This window comes from Vombatus ursinus, unplaced genomic scaffold (genome assembly GCF_900497805.2).
Source record: "Vombatus ursinus unplaced genomic scaffold, bare-nosed wombat genome assembly UNPS02014807.1, whole genome shotgun sequence".
NCBI classification, from domain to species: domain Eukaryota; kingdom Metazoa; phylum Chordata; class Mammalia; order Diprotodontia; family Vombatidae; genus Vombatus; species Vombatus ursinus.
Window position 1 is genome coordinate 23,855,627 of NW_020954585.1, and position 11,202 is coordinate 23,866,828.

The window sequence follows — 11,202 nt, forward strand, 5'->3', positions numbered from 1 at the left end:
GGGTCTCCTGACTCCAGGTCCAGTGTTCTATTCACTGGTTCATCTAGCCACCTTTTCTAGAAGAGGACAGCTTATTCCCTAAGGGAAAGGAGGGTTCTTGGCCCAGTTTTCCATCCAGTCCTGCTCCCCTACTCACATCCTTTGTTGCTCGGGGCTGCCCTTCTCCTCAGGCTTCGGTCCAGGAGTTGGTGAGTCCGAGTGGGGCTGGCTCCAGCCATCAGCCGGGCTGTAGCTTCATGCAAGAAGACCTAAAAAAAAGCAAAAGTCGAGGCTCTTGAAAGGGGTCCTCCTGCCCATACCCACAGGACCCTCGGAGCTCTCATACGCTCCCATCAATAGCCAGCAAGGCACTGTGAGGAGGGACAGTCTCCCCGAAAGTCGTCTATCAGGCCGATGAGTTATTTCCTAATCCTTCCTGGCTTGATACCACCCCCTCCTCCCCAAAGCCTTTCTTAGTCATTTAGCACTTGTGTATCCACTTGGAAAGCTGGTACCCAGCACTCCTCCGCCTTCGCCATGTTCTGTCTCCCCAGTAAGTCTATAAATTCCCTGAAGACAGGGATCCTTCTTGTTCCCCAGTTCTATTATCTCCCCTCTCTCCTTCCCTATCGTACCCAGGGTCGGGTACGATAGACTTCCTCCACCCCTCACTCTTTCAGAACCAGCTGTAGCCCTGGCTCCTCCACGAAGGCCTCCTCTGACCTGCTTGGATACTCATGCTCTCACTGACCTCGTCTTCCTTCCGAGGCAGCCAGGGTGGGGTGGAAAGAGCACTGGGCTTGAAGTCAGTAAGACCTGTGGTTCAAATCTGGCCTCAGCCACTTACTAGCTGTGTGACCCTGGGCAAGGCACTTCACCTCTGTCTGCCTGTTTCTTCAACTGTAAAATGGGAATCATAATAGCACGTACGTCCTAGGTTGTTGTGAGGATCAAAATATATAACATTTGTGAAGTGTTTAGCACAGAGCCTTGTACACTGTAGGTGCTTAATAAATGCTTGTTTCCTTCCTTCCTCCTCTGACCCTCTTGGGATACTCCTGCCCACTCTGGCCTCTCCCTCCTCTGACCTCCCCCCACACTTAATGCCGATAGGATGATACATCATGGAATCATAAGCTACTTGTATAACTCACTTTCACATGGGTGAGTGCTAGGTTTCCATTCTAGACTGAATTCCCTAAAGGCAGTGACTAGAACTTCTCTCCTCTGTCTGACACAGTGTTTGGCTGTGCCAGGTAAACAGGAGTCATGACTGATTAGACAGAACTTAACTGAGAGAGTGGTCCGCCCATTTTCATTTGGCTGTGGACAAACAACCAAATACCCTGAGGATGGAACGGGAAGAAACACTGGTCCTAGGAAGCCTGTCAGAGTTTAGCTGGAGGTCTGGGGCTGGGGCAACTCACCCTTCTCATGGCAGGCCGGAAGGACTGCGCCAAACGCCGAAGACTGCTGAGGTCCTGCTGGAAGCCTCTGAGTTCCAGGGCAGAGGCCTGGTAGCCACAGCTGGAGGGCTGGGCAGCGCCCACCTGCTGCTGCCACAGGCTGGTGCGTGTCACCAGGAGCAGATCACACAGGAGGAGCTGGATGGCCTGCATGGCAGATGGGGGTCCAGGTGAGTGGGCCGGGGTCACTTCCCTTCCCCCCATGCCTCAGGGCCTGGTGCCCACGCGGCCAGGGGCTGCACCACAGGGGCAGCCTCCATTCATCTCCAGGCCTCCAGACCCAGCAATCCTGTGCCCTTCGGGCCTTGGGAGAGAGCTCCAGGCAGGGCCAGCTGGACCTGGCCACTGACCAGTTGTTAGTGGGTCAAACCTAGAAGCCAATGCCCACCCCAGACCTGGTAGCTGGGGGCTTCTCACGCCTGACTCCCAACCTCTGGGAGAACCGGAGGACACCAGAGCTGGTAGAAGCTCTCCAGGGACCGTCTACTCCACGACCCTCATTCAGGAGCAGGAGCAGGAGCAGGTCCAGACCTCAGGTCTCCTGGTACCCACAGTCAGTGCTCCGTCCCCTGCATCTCATCTCAACCTTCTCATGTTCCCCCACAGCACCGGAGGGGGTGGGGTGCCGTTACCTTGTCAATAGAAGCGCCGGCAGTGGCTGCAGAGGGTCCCGTGGTCAGGCTGTCCCGGAGGTAGCTGCTGGCCTTTTCGCATTGGCTCAGGCTGGCCTGACCGAGCTCCTGCTTCTGCTTCCCCAGAAGCGTCCTCGCTGCCTTGAAGGAATGCAGGGCTGCCCGAGGCAGGGGCTTCCTGTGTGGGTGAAGGGCTTCCAAGGTCACTCGCAGCCCGAGCCTCCCTGACCCGCTGGGCTCAGCCCTTAACGCTACCAGACGGAGCTCCCTCCCACTTCAAAGCTAGGGAGGCTTCTTGGAGCAGAATACCCTAAGGGGACAATGGACGTATATCTGAGGGCCTGGATAAGGGGGTGCACTGAAGCCTGGTTAAGGGTAACCTTCCTGGAGGGGAAATAGAAGCTGTGCCCCGAGCCTTTGGCCTTGAACCTCTTGTCAGCCTCTGGACACCACTTCATGCCTTAGGCCCCCAAGTATTGGTTCAGGTACCCTGGGGAGACTGTATCACCCTGGGTTCTGGGCACCATGCTTTACAGTCTGGCTTGGGAAGGTTGTCCCATCCACGAGTCCCAAAAATTGTGTCCAAAGGGTCTGGCTTCATTATAGAAGGTGAAATCTTCACTGCATTCTCACATGTAGCATGTACTGGAAACCCTGACCCAGGGGCAAACCATCTTTCCCCTTTCTCCCACAAAAGGCCCCAGGGCACTCACTCAGAAGCCTGTAGGACTTTGGGCATGTACTCCACCATGGGGTAGAGAGACTCTGCCCCCTCATCATCCCGCTGGAGCCAGTGAATGACCACCGTAATGAGGGACGCCCACCACTTGGCCACGAGGTCAGTACCTACGGGAGGGAAGAGGAGACAGACTGTTCTCCACTGTCGGTGGTGACTCCTCTCCCTTTCCCAGCTGAGGGTGGAATGTGAAATGTGAGGAGACGGAAGAGGACTTTCTCTGGGTGCAGGTAACTTGGGTGGTCTGTCCTAACCAAGCACAGAAAAATGTGACTCCCAAAGACCCATGCACCCATTCTCCACCCCAGCCATAGAGAGGGGAGCAAAAGGCTTACCAGTGGTAGTGGCCATGCTTGAACTGATAGAGAAGTTGAGGGCAGGGGCTCCGGCAGCATCAGAGCAGCCATTCAGCAGCTGCAGGTACTCAAGGGCATCAGAGAACTCCCTGTAGAGCAGGGGAGGGAGGCCCATGAAGGAGTGCAGCTGCATGTCAATGGGAGAAGTATGCCCAGTGGGAAACACCAAGAGGCCCCCCAACTCCTGGAGCTCAGAGATGGCTCTGTAACTAACTCACTATGCGATCTGGGGCAAGATGCCTCTTCCCCCGTGGCTTCAGCTCCCCCACCCGTCGGTCAGGACATGACCACCCTGGCCCTAGCTGCCTCCGTATCTGAGATATGAATGTGCTTTGAAAAGTAGGAAACACAAATGTAATTATTTCTGTTATACTTCTGTTAATGCTTGAAGCACTTTACACAGTAGAGACTCAATGAAGCTATGGCAGGTTGAGAAAGTTCCAAGCTGAGTCTTCAGAATTAATGGACTGGCTCTGCCCGGGATAGGGGGAGTGTGAGAGGGACGGTGGATAGAACGGTGGGGGGAGCTGGCTGGGACCGGAGGGGAGGATACTAGAAGGATGGCAAAGCCGGAGAAGAATAAAGAGCCAGAAGGGATAGGAAGGCTGGAGCAACGGAGGGTGAGGCTAGAGCGATGAGGTGACGCTGGGAAGCTAGACAGGTGAAAGGCTAGAGGCGGGGCTCTCTTTGGCTTTATACTCTCACCTGTCCCCATCGGCCGAAGCCAGGGTCTGTTCAGGCTTGGCCACGCAGCCCAGGGCTTTCTCCAACAGATGTTCCCGAAACAGCTGTGTCACCTGGGTCAGGGGATCCACTGTTCCAGAAAGAGAGAGGCATGAGCCACCTCCCACCCCAAACAGGCATCGGAGCTCAGAAGAACCACCCCTGGGACAAAGCGAGGATGTGGGAGACCCTGAGATCCCCTTTAGACAACTGCTGCTCCAGGGTGGAGGAGAGTAGGCATAGGGAGGAAAATACATGCCTACTGAGGACAGGTGGAAGGAACCATAGCAGGGTGGTGCTTCAGTTATCCCACCCATCCTTTGGCCTTTGGGATGACAGTTGGGTGGAAAAGGCAAGGTTTCAGAAACTTGAGAAATTTAAGAGAAAGGGGGGAAAGAACTGAAGGATAAGGAAGAGTAAGGGGGGAGTGGGGAATCACTAATGAGAGAAATGAAAATTAAAGCAGTGGGTCTACCTCAGAATGCACATCTAAAATTAAGATTTACAGTTAAACAAATTAAAGCAACTTGGAGGTTCTGTCTCCTATTCATCAGAATGACAAAGATGACAAAAGGGGAAAGTTGCTGGCGGGGATCTGGAAAGACAAGCAAACTGATGCATTGTTGGTAGGGCTGTGAACTGGTCCAACCATTCTGGAAAACGACTTGTAACTATACCACAAAAAGGCACTAAAATATGGGCACCCTTTGACCCGATGGTGTCCCCGGTAGGCATATACCCCAAGGAAGTCACAGACAGAAGGAAAAGATCTCATCTATAAAAATACTTATCCGTTTTAACCCTCTTTGTTGTAGCAAAAAGCTAAATCAAAACGGTGCCCATCAGTTGGGAAATGTGATGTGAGGATGTAATAGAATATTACTGCTTTCTAAGAAAAGACAAATACGACAGATTCAGAGAAACTTGGTTGGGGGGGGGGAGGAGTTTTATGAACAGATACAGAGTGAACCGAGCAGAATCAAGAGAACATTTTACAAGACAGTCACAATAATGTTAAAAAAAAAAAAAAGCAACTTCACAAAATGTCTGAACTCTGCAGCCTCAGGTTTGGGGATATGAGTAAGTTCCAGGTCTCTGTGATTGAGGGAAAAAAGGGAAAGAGGTCATCTTGCCCACATCTATCCCTGCATACATCCATGCCCACCTCCCTGGCAGACGGGGGATGAGAAGAAGGCCGCCATTTTCAGCACGGCCAGTGTGTTGACTGGTTTTGCTCAACCATAATTATTTGTTACAAGGGAGAGCTGGGAGCAGGGAAGGGAAGGAAAAGTTAACAGATGATGACAGAGATACAAAAAAGATCATAAATATAATTTTTTAAAAATGCATATGAAAAACGATGTTTAAAAGGGGAACAAAACAACAGGGTAATTTGTTTAATTTTTGTTTAACATGCCTCTTTTTGGGACATGGTAGGTGCTTAATAAATGTTTATTGATTAAATTAAGATTTGTACAGAACAGAAGTGCAGTTTATACATGCTATTTCTTTTTCTTTGTATATCGCAAAATTTACAACACTGTAAATGCTAGCTGTTGTTATTACACTACTGAAATGTTTGTGTTTGCTGATTAAGTTAATAGAAAAAAGAGGGAAGGGAAAGGGGAAAGATGAAGGGAAGAAGGAAAGAATGAGAAAGGAGAGGAAGTAGGGGAGGAGAAAGAAGGTGGAGAAAAAGGAGGGGAGGAAAGAAGATCAGGACAAATGGGAAGGAAGAAGAAGGGAGGAGTTACCTGGGTTCCCGGGGGAGCTGTAGAGACTCTCCCTGGGGGTGCTCCTCACTGTCCAGTCCCCGTCCACAAAGAAGCGATGCCCCACAGGATGGCAAAGCCACTGCATGGCAGGGGGCATGGTGCCACTCTGGGCGAGGCACACCTGGCGGGCACTACTCAGGAAGAAGCGCTACGGGTGAGGAGGAGAGAGCAGTGACATAAGTTGGTTAGATCACTGGCCTGGGCCCCACTCGTGCTGGGGACCCTCCCAGTTCTGACCCCAAAGGAAGCCCCTTCTGATTTTGCGAAGGAGCAACTGAAAAAGAGGTCTGTAAAAGCCCGGCGCACGGTGCATGCTGGTCAGCATCATCACAGTAGGAAGATAACACAGCCAAGGAAGGCCAGGCTCACAGACGGAGTCCTAATCCACTTCCCCAGTCCTGGAATCCATCTGGGGGTCCGGGCCCAGTCAGGGGTGGGGAAGGGGAATGAGAACCAGTCTCTGCTGCCTGGCACTGGCCCCTTACCGTCAGGAAATGGAGGGCCCGAGGAAAACTCGTCTTGACCCGGAGTGCGACAGCCACATATATCTCGGCTAAGGTTGCCACGGAGATGGAACTGCCCGCACACTCGGCCAAGTTGAGGGCATTCAATGCCAGGTTGATGGCAGCGAAGTGACCGCTGGTGTACTTCCCTATTGGGCCAGAGGGCGGTGGGAATCAGATGGACAGGAGCCAGGTGAAACCAGTGGTCCTTGCCTTGACTCAGGCAGACCCACCCCCCTCCCCAAGCTCAACGCCTGCATTTGAAGGGACCTGGTGCCTAAGTCAGATGGGATGGGCCAGGGGGAGAAGGGCTGGGCAAGCAGCAGTGGGGCAGTGCTGGGCGTAAAGGTCAGAGCTCTCACAGAAAAGGACAGCCACTGCCCCTCCCCTGGCCTCCCCACCGGGCCCACCTGTCATATGCAGCTGGTGTAACTTATGGTAGACGAGGGCTGCGTCCCTGGAGCTAGCTCTGACATCTGCCTGCAGCTCCCGATCACGCAGGAGGCCCCCAGCCCGGCCGGCCAGCCAACGTCCTACCCAGAGACGCTGAAGGAAGTGGCGGATGAGATTCCAGAGGAGACTGCAGGCCAGGTCCAAATGGGAGGTGGGCAGAGGCCGGCCAAGGGCGCGGAGGGCCAGCCACAGGTTCTGCGAGGCCTGCGCAAAGTCCCCCTGAGAAGGGAGGAGAAAAGGGATCGGTGCTCAGAGGTCAAAGGCGACCTCAGCCACAGCTGGGCCGTGCGCTCTGAACAGCACACCAGCTACAGAGAGCCCACTATCTGCCTCCATTTCCTTTTTTCCACACAGCCTGGAGCAGTCAGTCAATTAATCAATGGCAGCTAGGAGGTAGAGTGAAGAGAGGGCAAGTTTTGGAGTCAGGAAGACCCAAGTTCAAATTCTGCCTAAGACTTAGTTATATGACCCTGGACTCAGTTAACCTCTCATCCTAAGTTTCCTCTCTTCATCTGTAAAATGGGGATAATAACTGTACCTATCTCAAGGTTGTTGTGAAGATCAAATGAAATATACAGGGAGAAAAGGGAAAGAGGGGAGATGATAAGAGGTATAGAATGCAAAGAACTATGTAAATGCTAGTTATTATATTATTAACTGAAGGAAGGACTGCATATGTGCCAAGAACTGAGCTAGGTGTTAGGGACATGAAGGAAAACCTGCCTTCAAGGACCTCATATTCTAAATATTCAGGATAAGTAAAAATAGGTTACATACCAAATATATACAAAATGATCATGTCAGGGAAAGAGAGGACAGGGGAATCAGGAAAGACCTCTTGAAAGAGGTGGCATTTGAGCTGAGTCTTGAGGGAAGCTAGGCGTAGGAAGAGGGCAGAGGTAAAATCGGGACAGCATTCTAGGCAAGGGATACAGCATGTGCAAAGGTGTGGAAGCCAGAGATTGAAGTGTTTATGTTGGAATGAGTAAGCGGGGCAGCTTAGCTGGGTCAGACAGTGACACGTAACCAGACTTACATATTTCTGAACCACAGATCAGACTGTCACCTCTGCAGACTGCACAGGGATTCCATCTAAAAGGCATTACAATAGTTCAGGCAAGAGGTGAGGAGGGCTTGGAATAGGGGGTGAGGGTGTAAGTGAAATGGAGAGAGGGAAAAGATATTCAGATGGGATAGCTGACAAGATCTGGCAACGAATTACCAATGAGGAATATGAGGAAGTGAAGAATTGAGGATGCTCCTAGGTTGTGAACGTAAGGGACCAGAATAACGGCAGCAATTTAGAAGGCGGAGTAGGTTTGGGGGGAAGCTGAGATTGGGACGGCTGTGGGATATCCGGGTCAAGCTGTTCAGCAGGTCACTGCAAAAGAGAGATTAGAGCTCAAGGTATGGATCACCATACCGGAAGAGACTTTAGACTTGGCTAGCCCCACACAGCTAGTAAAGGCCTCAAATGGGATTTGAACTCAGGCCTTTCCTGACTCCAAACCCAACACTGCATTCACTGTGCCACTTAGTTGTCTAGATGAGAATTGCTTATGTAGATTTGATAGCCATTTTCATAGCTGAATCTGGGGGAGATTAGAGAAGAGAGAGGGGAGACAGAGAAAGAGAGAGAAAGAGAGAGGAGAGACAAAGAGAGATGGAGAGAACATTGAGAATAGTGTTCTGGAGCACTTGGGGAAGAAACATGGAGGACAGAACTCTGGGTTTCCCCCAAGTGTCAGTCCTGGACTCGATTCTCTTCTTCATCTGTACCAGACATCAGCAAACCATGGCCCAACGGCCACATCTGGCCCTCCACCTGTTTTCGTACGGTCCCCAAGCTAAGAATGGTTTTTACATTTTTAAATACAATTTTAAAAAAATAGAGTCCATAGTACCTCACTGACGAATCTCATCAGCTTCCATGAGCTCGATGATCATCTCTATAGTTATGATTCCCAGACCCAGATTTAGTTTCTGTCCTGAACTCCTAAGTCCTTTCCTATTACTGTTGAGGATGCCGCCATCTTCCCAGTCACTAAGGCTTGCAACCTCAACGTCACCTTTGACTTTTCAACGCCATCTATCACCCCTCGACAACACCCCTCCTCTCCAGCTCCCTCCTCTCCATTCACATAGCCACCCTCTAGTAAAGGACCTCATCTACTCCCACATGAATTAAGTGGTCTCCTTCCTTCGTCTCTCTTCTCACTTCAAACCATCCTCCGCTCCACTGCCAAAGTCACTTTCCTGAAGTTCAAGTCTGATCATTCTGACTCCTACTTATTAAATGACAATGATTCCCTGTCACCCCTACTCTCTTTTTGGAGTTTAAAGCCCTTTGCCTATCTTTCCAGTCTTGGGCTGCCCCCACCACCTCCCTTCATCCCTTCATTGACGTGGATGGTTATCCTTTCCACATCTCAACTTTCCCTATTGGGGTTTCAACATATCACACGCCGGCGTAAGAAATTAAATAGGAATTTGGGGGGAGTTTTGCAGAAGCTGCAAACAACATGGAAAAAGTTTAGAAATTCATAAATGCATAAAATATATGTATAGCATTATATAATATCAACCCAAATTTTACAATAAAGTACTGTAAACACCCGCATGAAAGAATAAGATTCAGACTTCTTCTGTGGTAAGAAGGTAGAACCAAAAAATTTTACTCAGATTTCCCAGATCAGAAGGGTGTCACGCCCCTAACCCCTGCAATGTGGAAGAGAGAACTGTACATCTAGTATGCACCTAGTTGTTTGCATCTCTGTCTCCCATTAGAAGGAGAGCTGCCCAGGGCAGGAACCATCATTGGCTTGTTTTATTTCTTTGATCCTCCAGTGCTCAGCACAGTTTCTGACTCCTCGTAAGTGCTTAATAAATGCTTGCTGATTGACAGAACCATGAGGAGCCTGAGAAAGAGCGATCCAATAGAGAGGGAGAGGTCTAGCAGAAAATAATGTTAAGGAAACCAAGGAAGAAGAGAATATTCAGAAGTAGTCACCAGGGTCAAATGCTCAGACAGGTCAAGGAGCAAGAAGACTTATAAAAGACTATGGGAAAAAGACAGTTTAAAGATCTGGATGATCATTCTCCTAACCCCAGTTGACCACTCCCCCTCCACACACACCCCCCCAATTGGAGGTCAGGAGTTCAAGGAAGGTCAACCAAGGCTAACTTAATCTCCAGCACTCTCCAATGCTTCCCTCCCCGCTCCAGCCTCAACTTGCCCACCTCCCCCAGGCCCACTCTCTTACCCGGGCCAGATCCAAATCAGCCTGCTTGCGGTGTCTCCAAAACAAGACCGAGGGTCCAGAGTGGGGCCTGGTGATGGGCTCGCCATAGATGAAGAGGCGGATGAAGGCCGCCACGACCACCAACAGATTAAGCATCCAGAAAAACAAAGTGGGCAATAGCCACTGAGACCAGCTGGGACTACCTGATGAAGGGAGAAGATTGGACAAGGTTGGGGGCCAGTAAGATGCTCCTGGCTCCTGGTCCAACCAGCCCTGGAGATGCCCACAATTTCATGGTTCTCCTCTCTTCCACCCTTCCCCTGCTCTCAGAAAACTCTGCCCTCAATAAAGAACCTGTTATCAGTTGTTTCCACTTTAGTGTGAATTTAAAACATCACAGCCCTTCTTCTCTCAGAAAGATGGGCATTTTAATCTTCATCTCTGAGCGTGCAGTGAAAAGTTCTATTCCTGTTAAGTGAATCTGGAGGCTGGGAAAGACCTTGCCAGCTCCCTGAAATCATACCACTCCAGCTACGTGAGGCTGGCCCTGCGTTTAGGGTCTCTCGTATGCCCACTTCTGGGGGGCTGGGTCATGGCTCCCCAGGATAGACTCCTCCCCCAACACGTCCCCTGACACCAAAGACGATGTAAAGATAGGTGGGTACACAAGACTGGTCCCCTTTCCCACTAAAACCTGCTCCTCTTTCTGGCTTCATTATTTCTCTCCTTAGGACACTATCACTCACTTAGTCTCTCGTGTTTGAAACCTTAAGCTCTATCTCTGGCCTGACCCTTTCTACTCATCTCTTCCTTAGCAAATACAGCTACTTGCTGGATCCTGTCAGTGCTATAGCCAAAAGATTTCTTTCAATCATCCCCTCTTCCCTCTTCCCACTGTCCCCATCCTATTACAGGCCTTGTGTCCAGAGCACTGCAATAGTCTCCTACTTCCTGCCTCTACTCCACTCCAAATCATCCCTCTCTGTTCAAAATCCTTCAGTGGACTCCAATTAACTAATGAGTCCATTTTTTGTTTGGCATTCAAGGCTCTCCTCATGCTGGTACCACCTAACCTTGAAGTCATATGATGGTGAGCTACTGTTAACTACCTGTATGGCCTTGGACAACTTACTTAGCCTCTCTGGGCCTCAGTTTCCTCATCAGTAAAACGAAGGGGTCAGACTAGATGATGTCTAAATCCCTTTCAAGCTCTGAATCTATGACCCTGAGACTTAATACTGTACCCTATGCTTCAAATTGTACCACTCACTGTTTCCCACCACACACACACACACACACACACACACACACACACACACACACACACACACACACAC

At 50.5% G+C, this 11,202-nt stretch overlaps 1 protein-coding gene across 5 annotated transcripts in view; it reads right to left on the reverse strand.

Moving 5' to 3' along the window:
• SREBF1 (sterol regulatory element binding transcription factor 1) overlaps window positions 1-11,202 on the reverse strand; it is a 58,691-nt gene that overhangs the window by 2,684 nt on the left and 44,805 nt on the right. For all 5 annotated transcript variants that reach the window (XM_027874455.1, XM_027874454.1, XM_027874456.1 and 2 more), the window contains 10 exons: window positions 9,887-10,068; window positions 6,581-6,842; window positions 6,153-6,319; window positions 5,647-5,815; window positions 3,875-3,983; window positions 3,149-3,258; window positions 2,791-2,923; window positions 2,078-2,255; window positions 1,407-1,592; window positions 137-248 (listed from right to left, as the gene is read on the reverse strand). In XM_027874455.1, coding sequence (XP_027730256.1) covers window positions 137-248; window positions 1,407-1,592; window positions 2,078-2,255; window positions 2,791-2,923; window positions 3,149-3,258; window positions 3,875-3,983; window positions 5,647-5,815; window positions 6,153-6,319; window positions 6,581-6,842; window positions 9,887-10,068 — 1,608 coding nt within the window. The remainder of the gene's footprint in view (window positions 1-136; window positions 249-1,406; window positions 1,593-2,077; window positions 2,256-2,790; window positions 2,924-3,148; window positions 3,259-3,874; window positions 3,984-5,646; window positions 5,816-6,152; window positions 6,320-6,580; window positions 6,843-9,886; window positions 10,069-11,202) is intronic.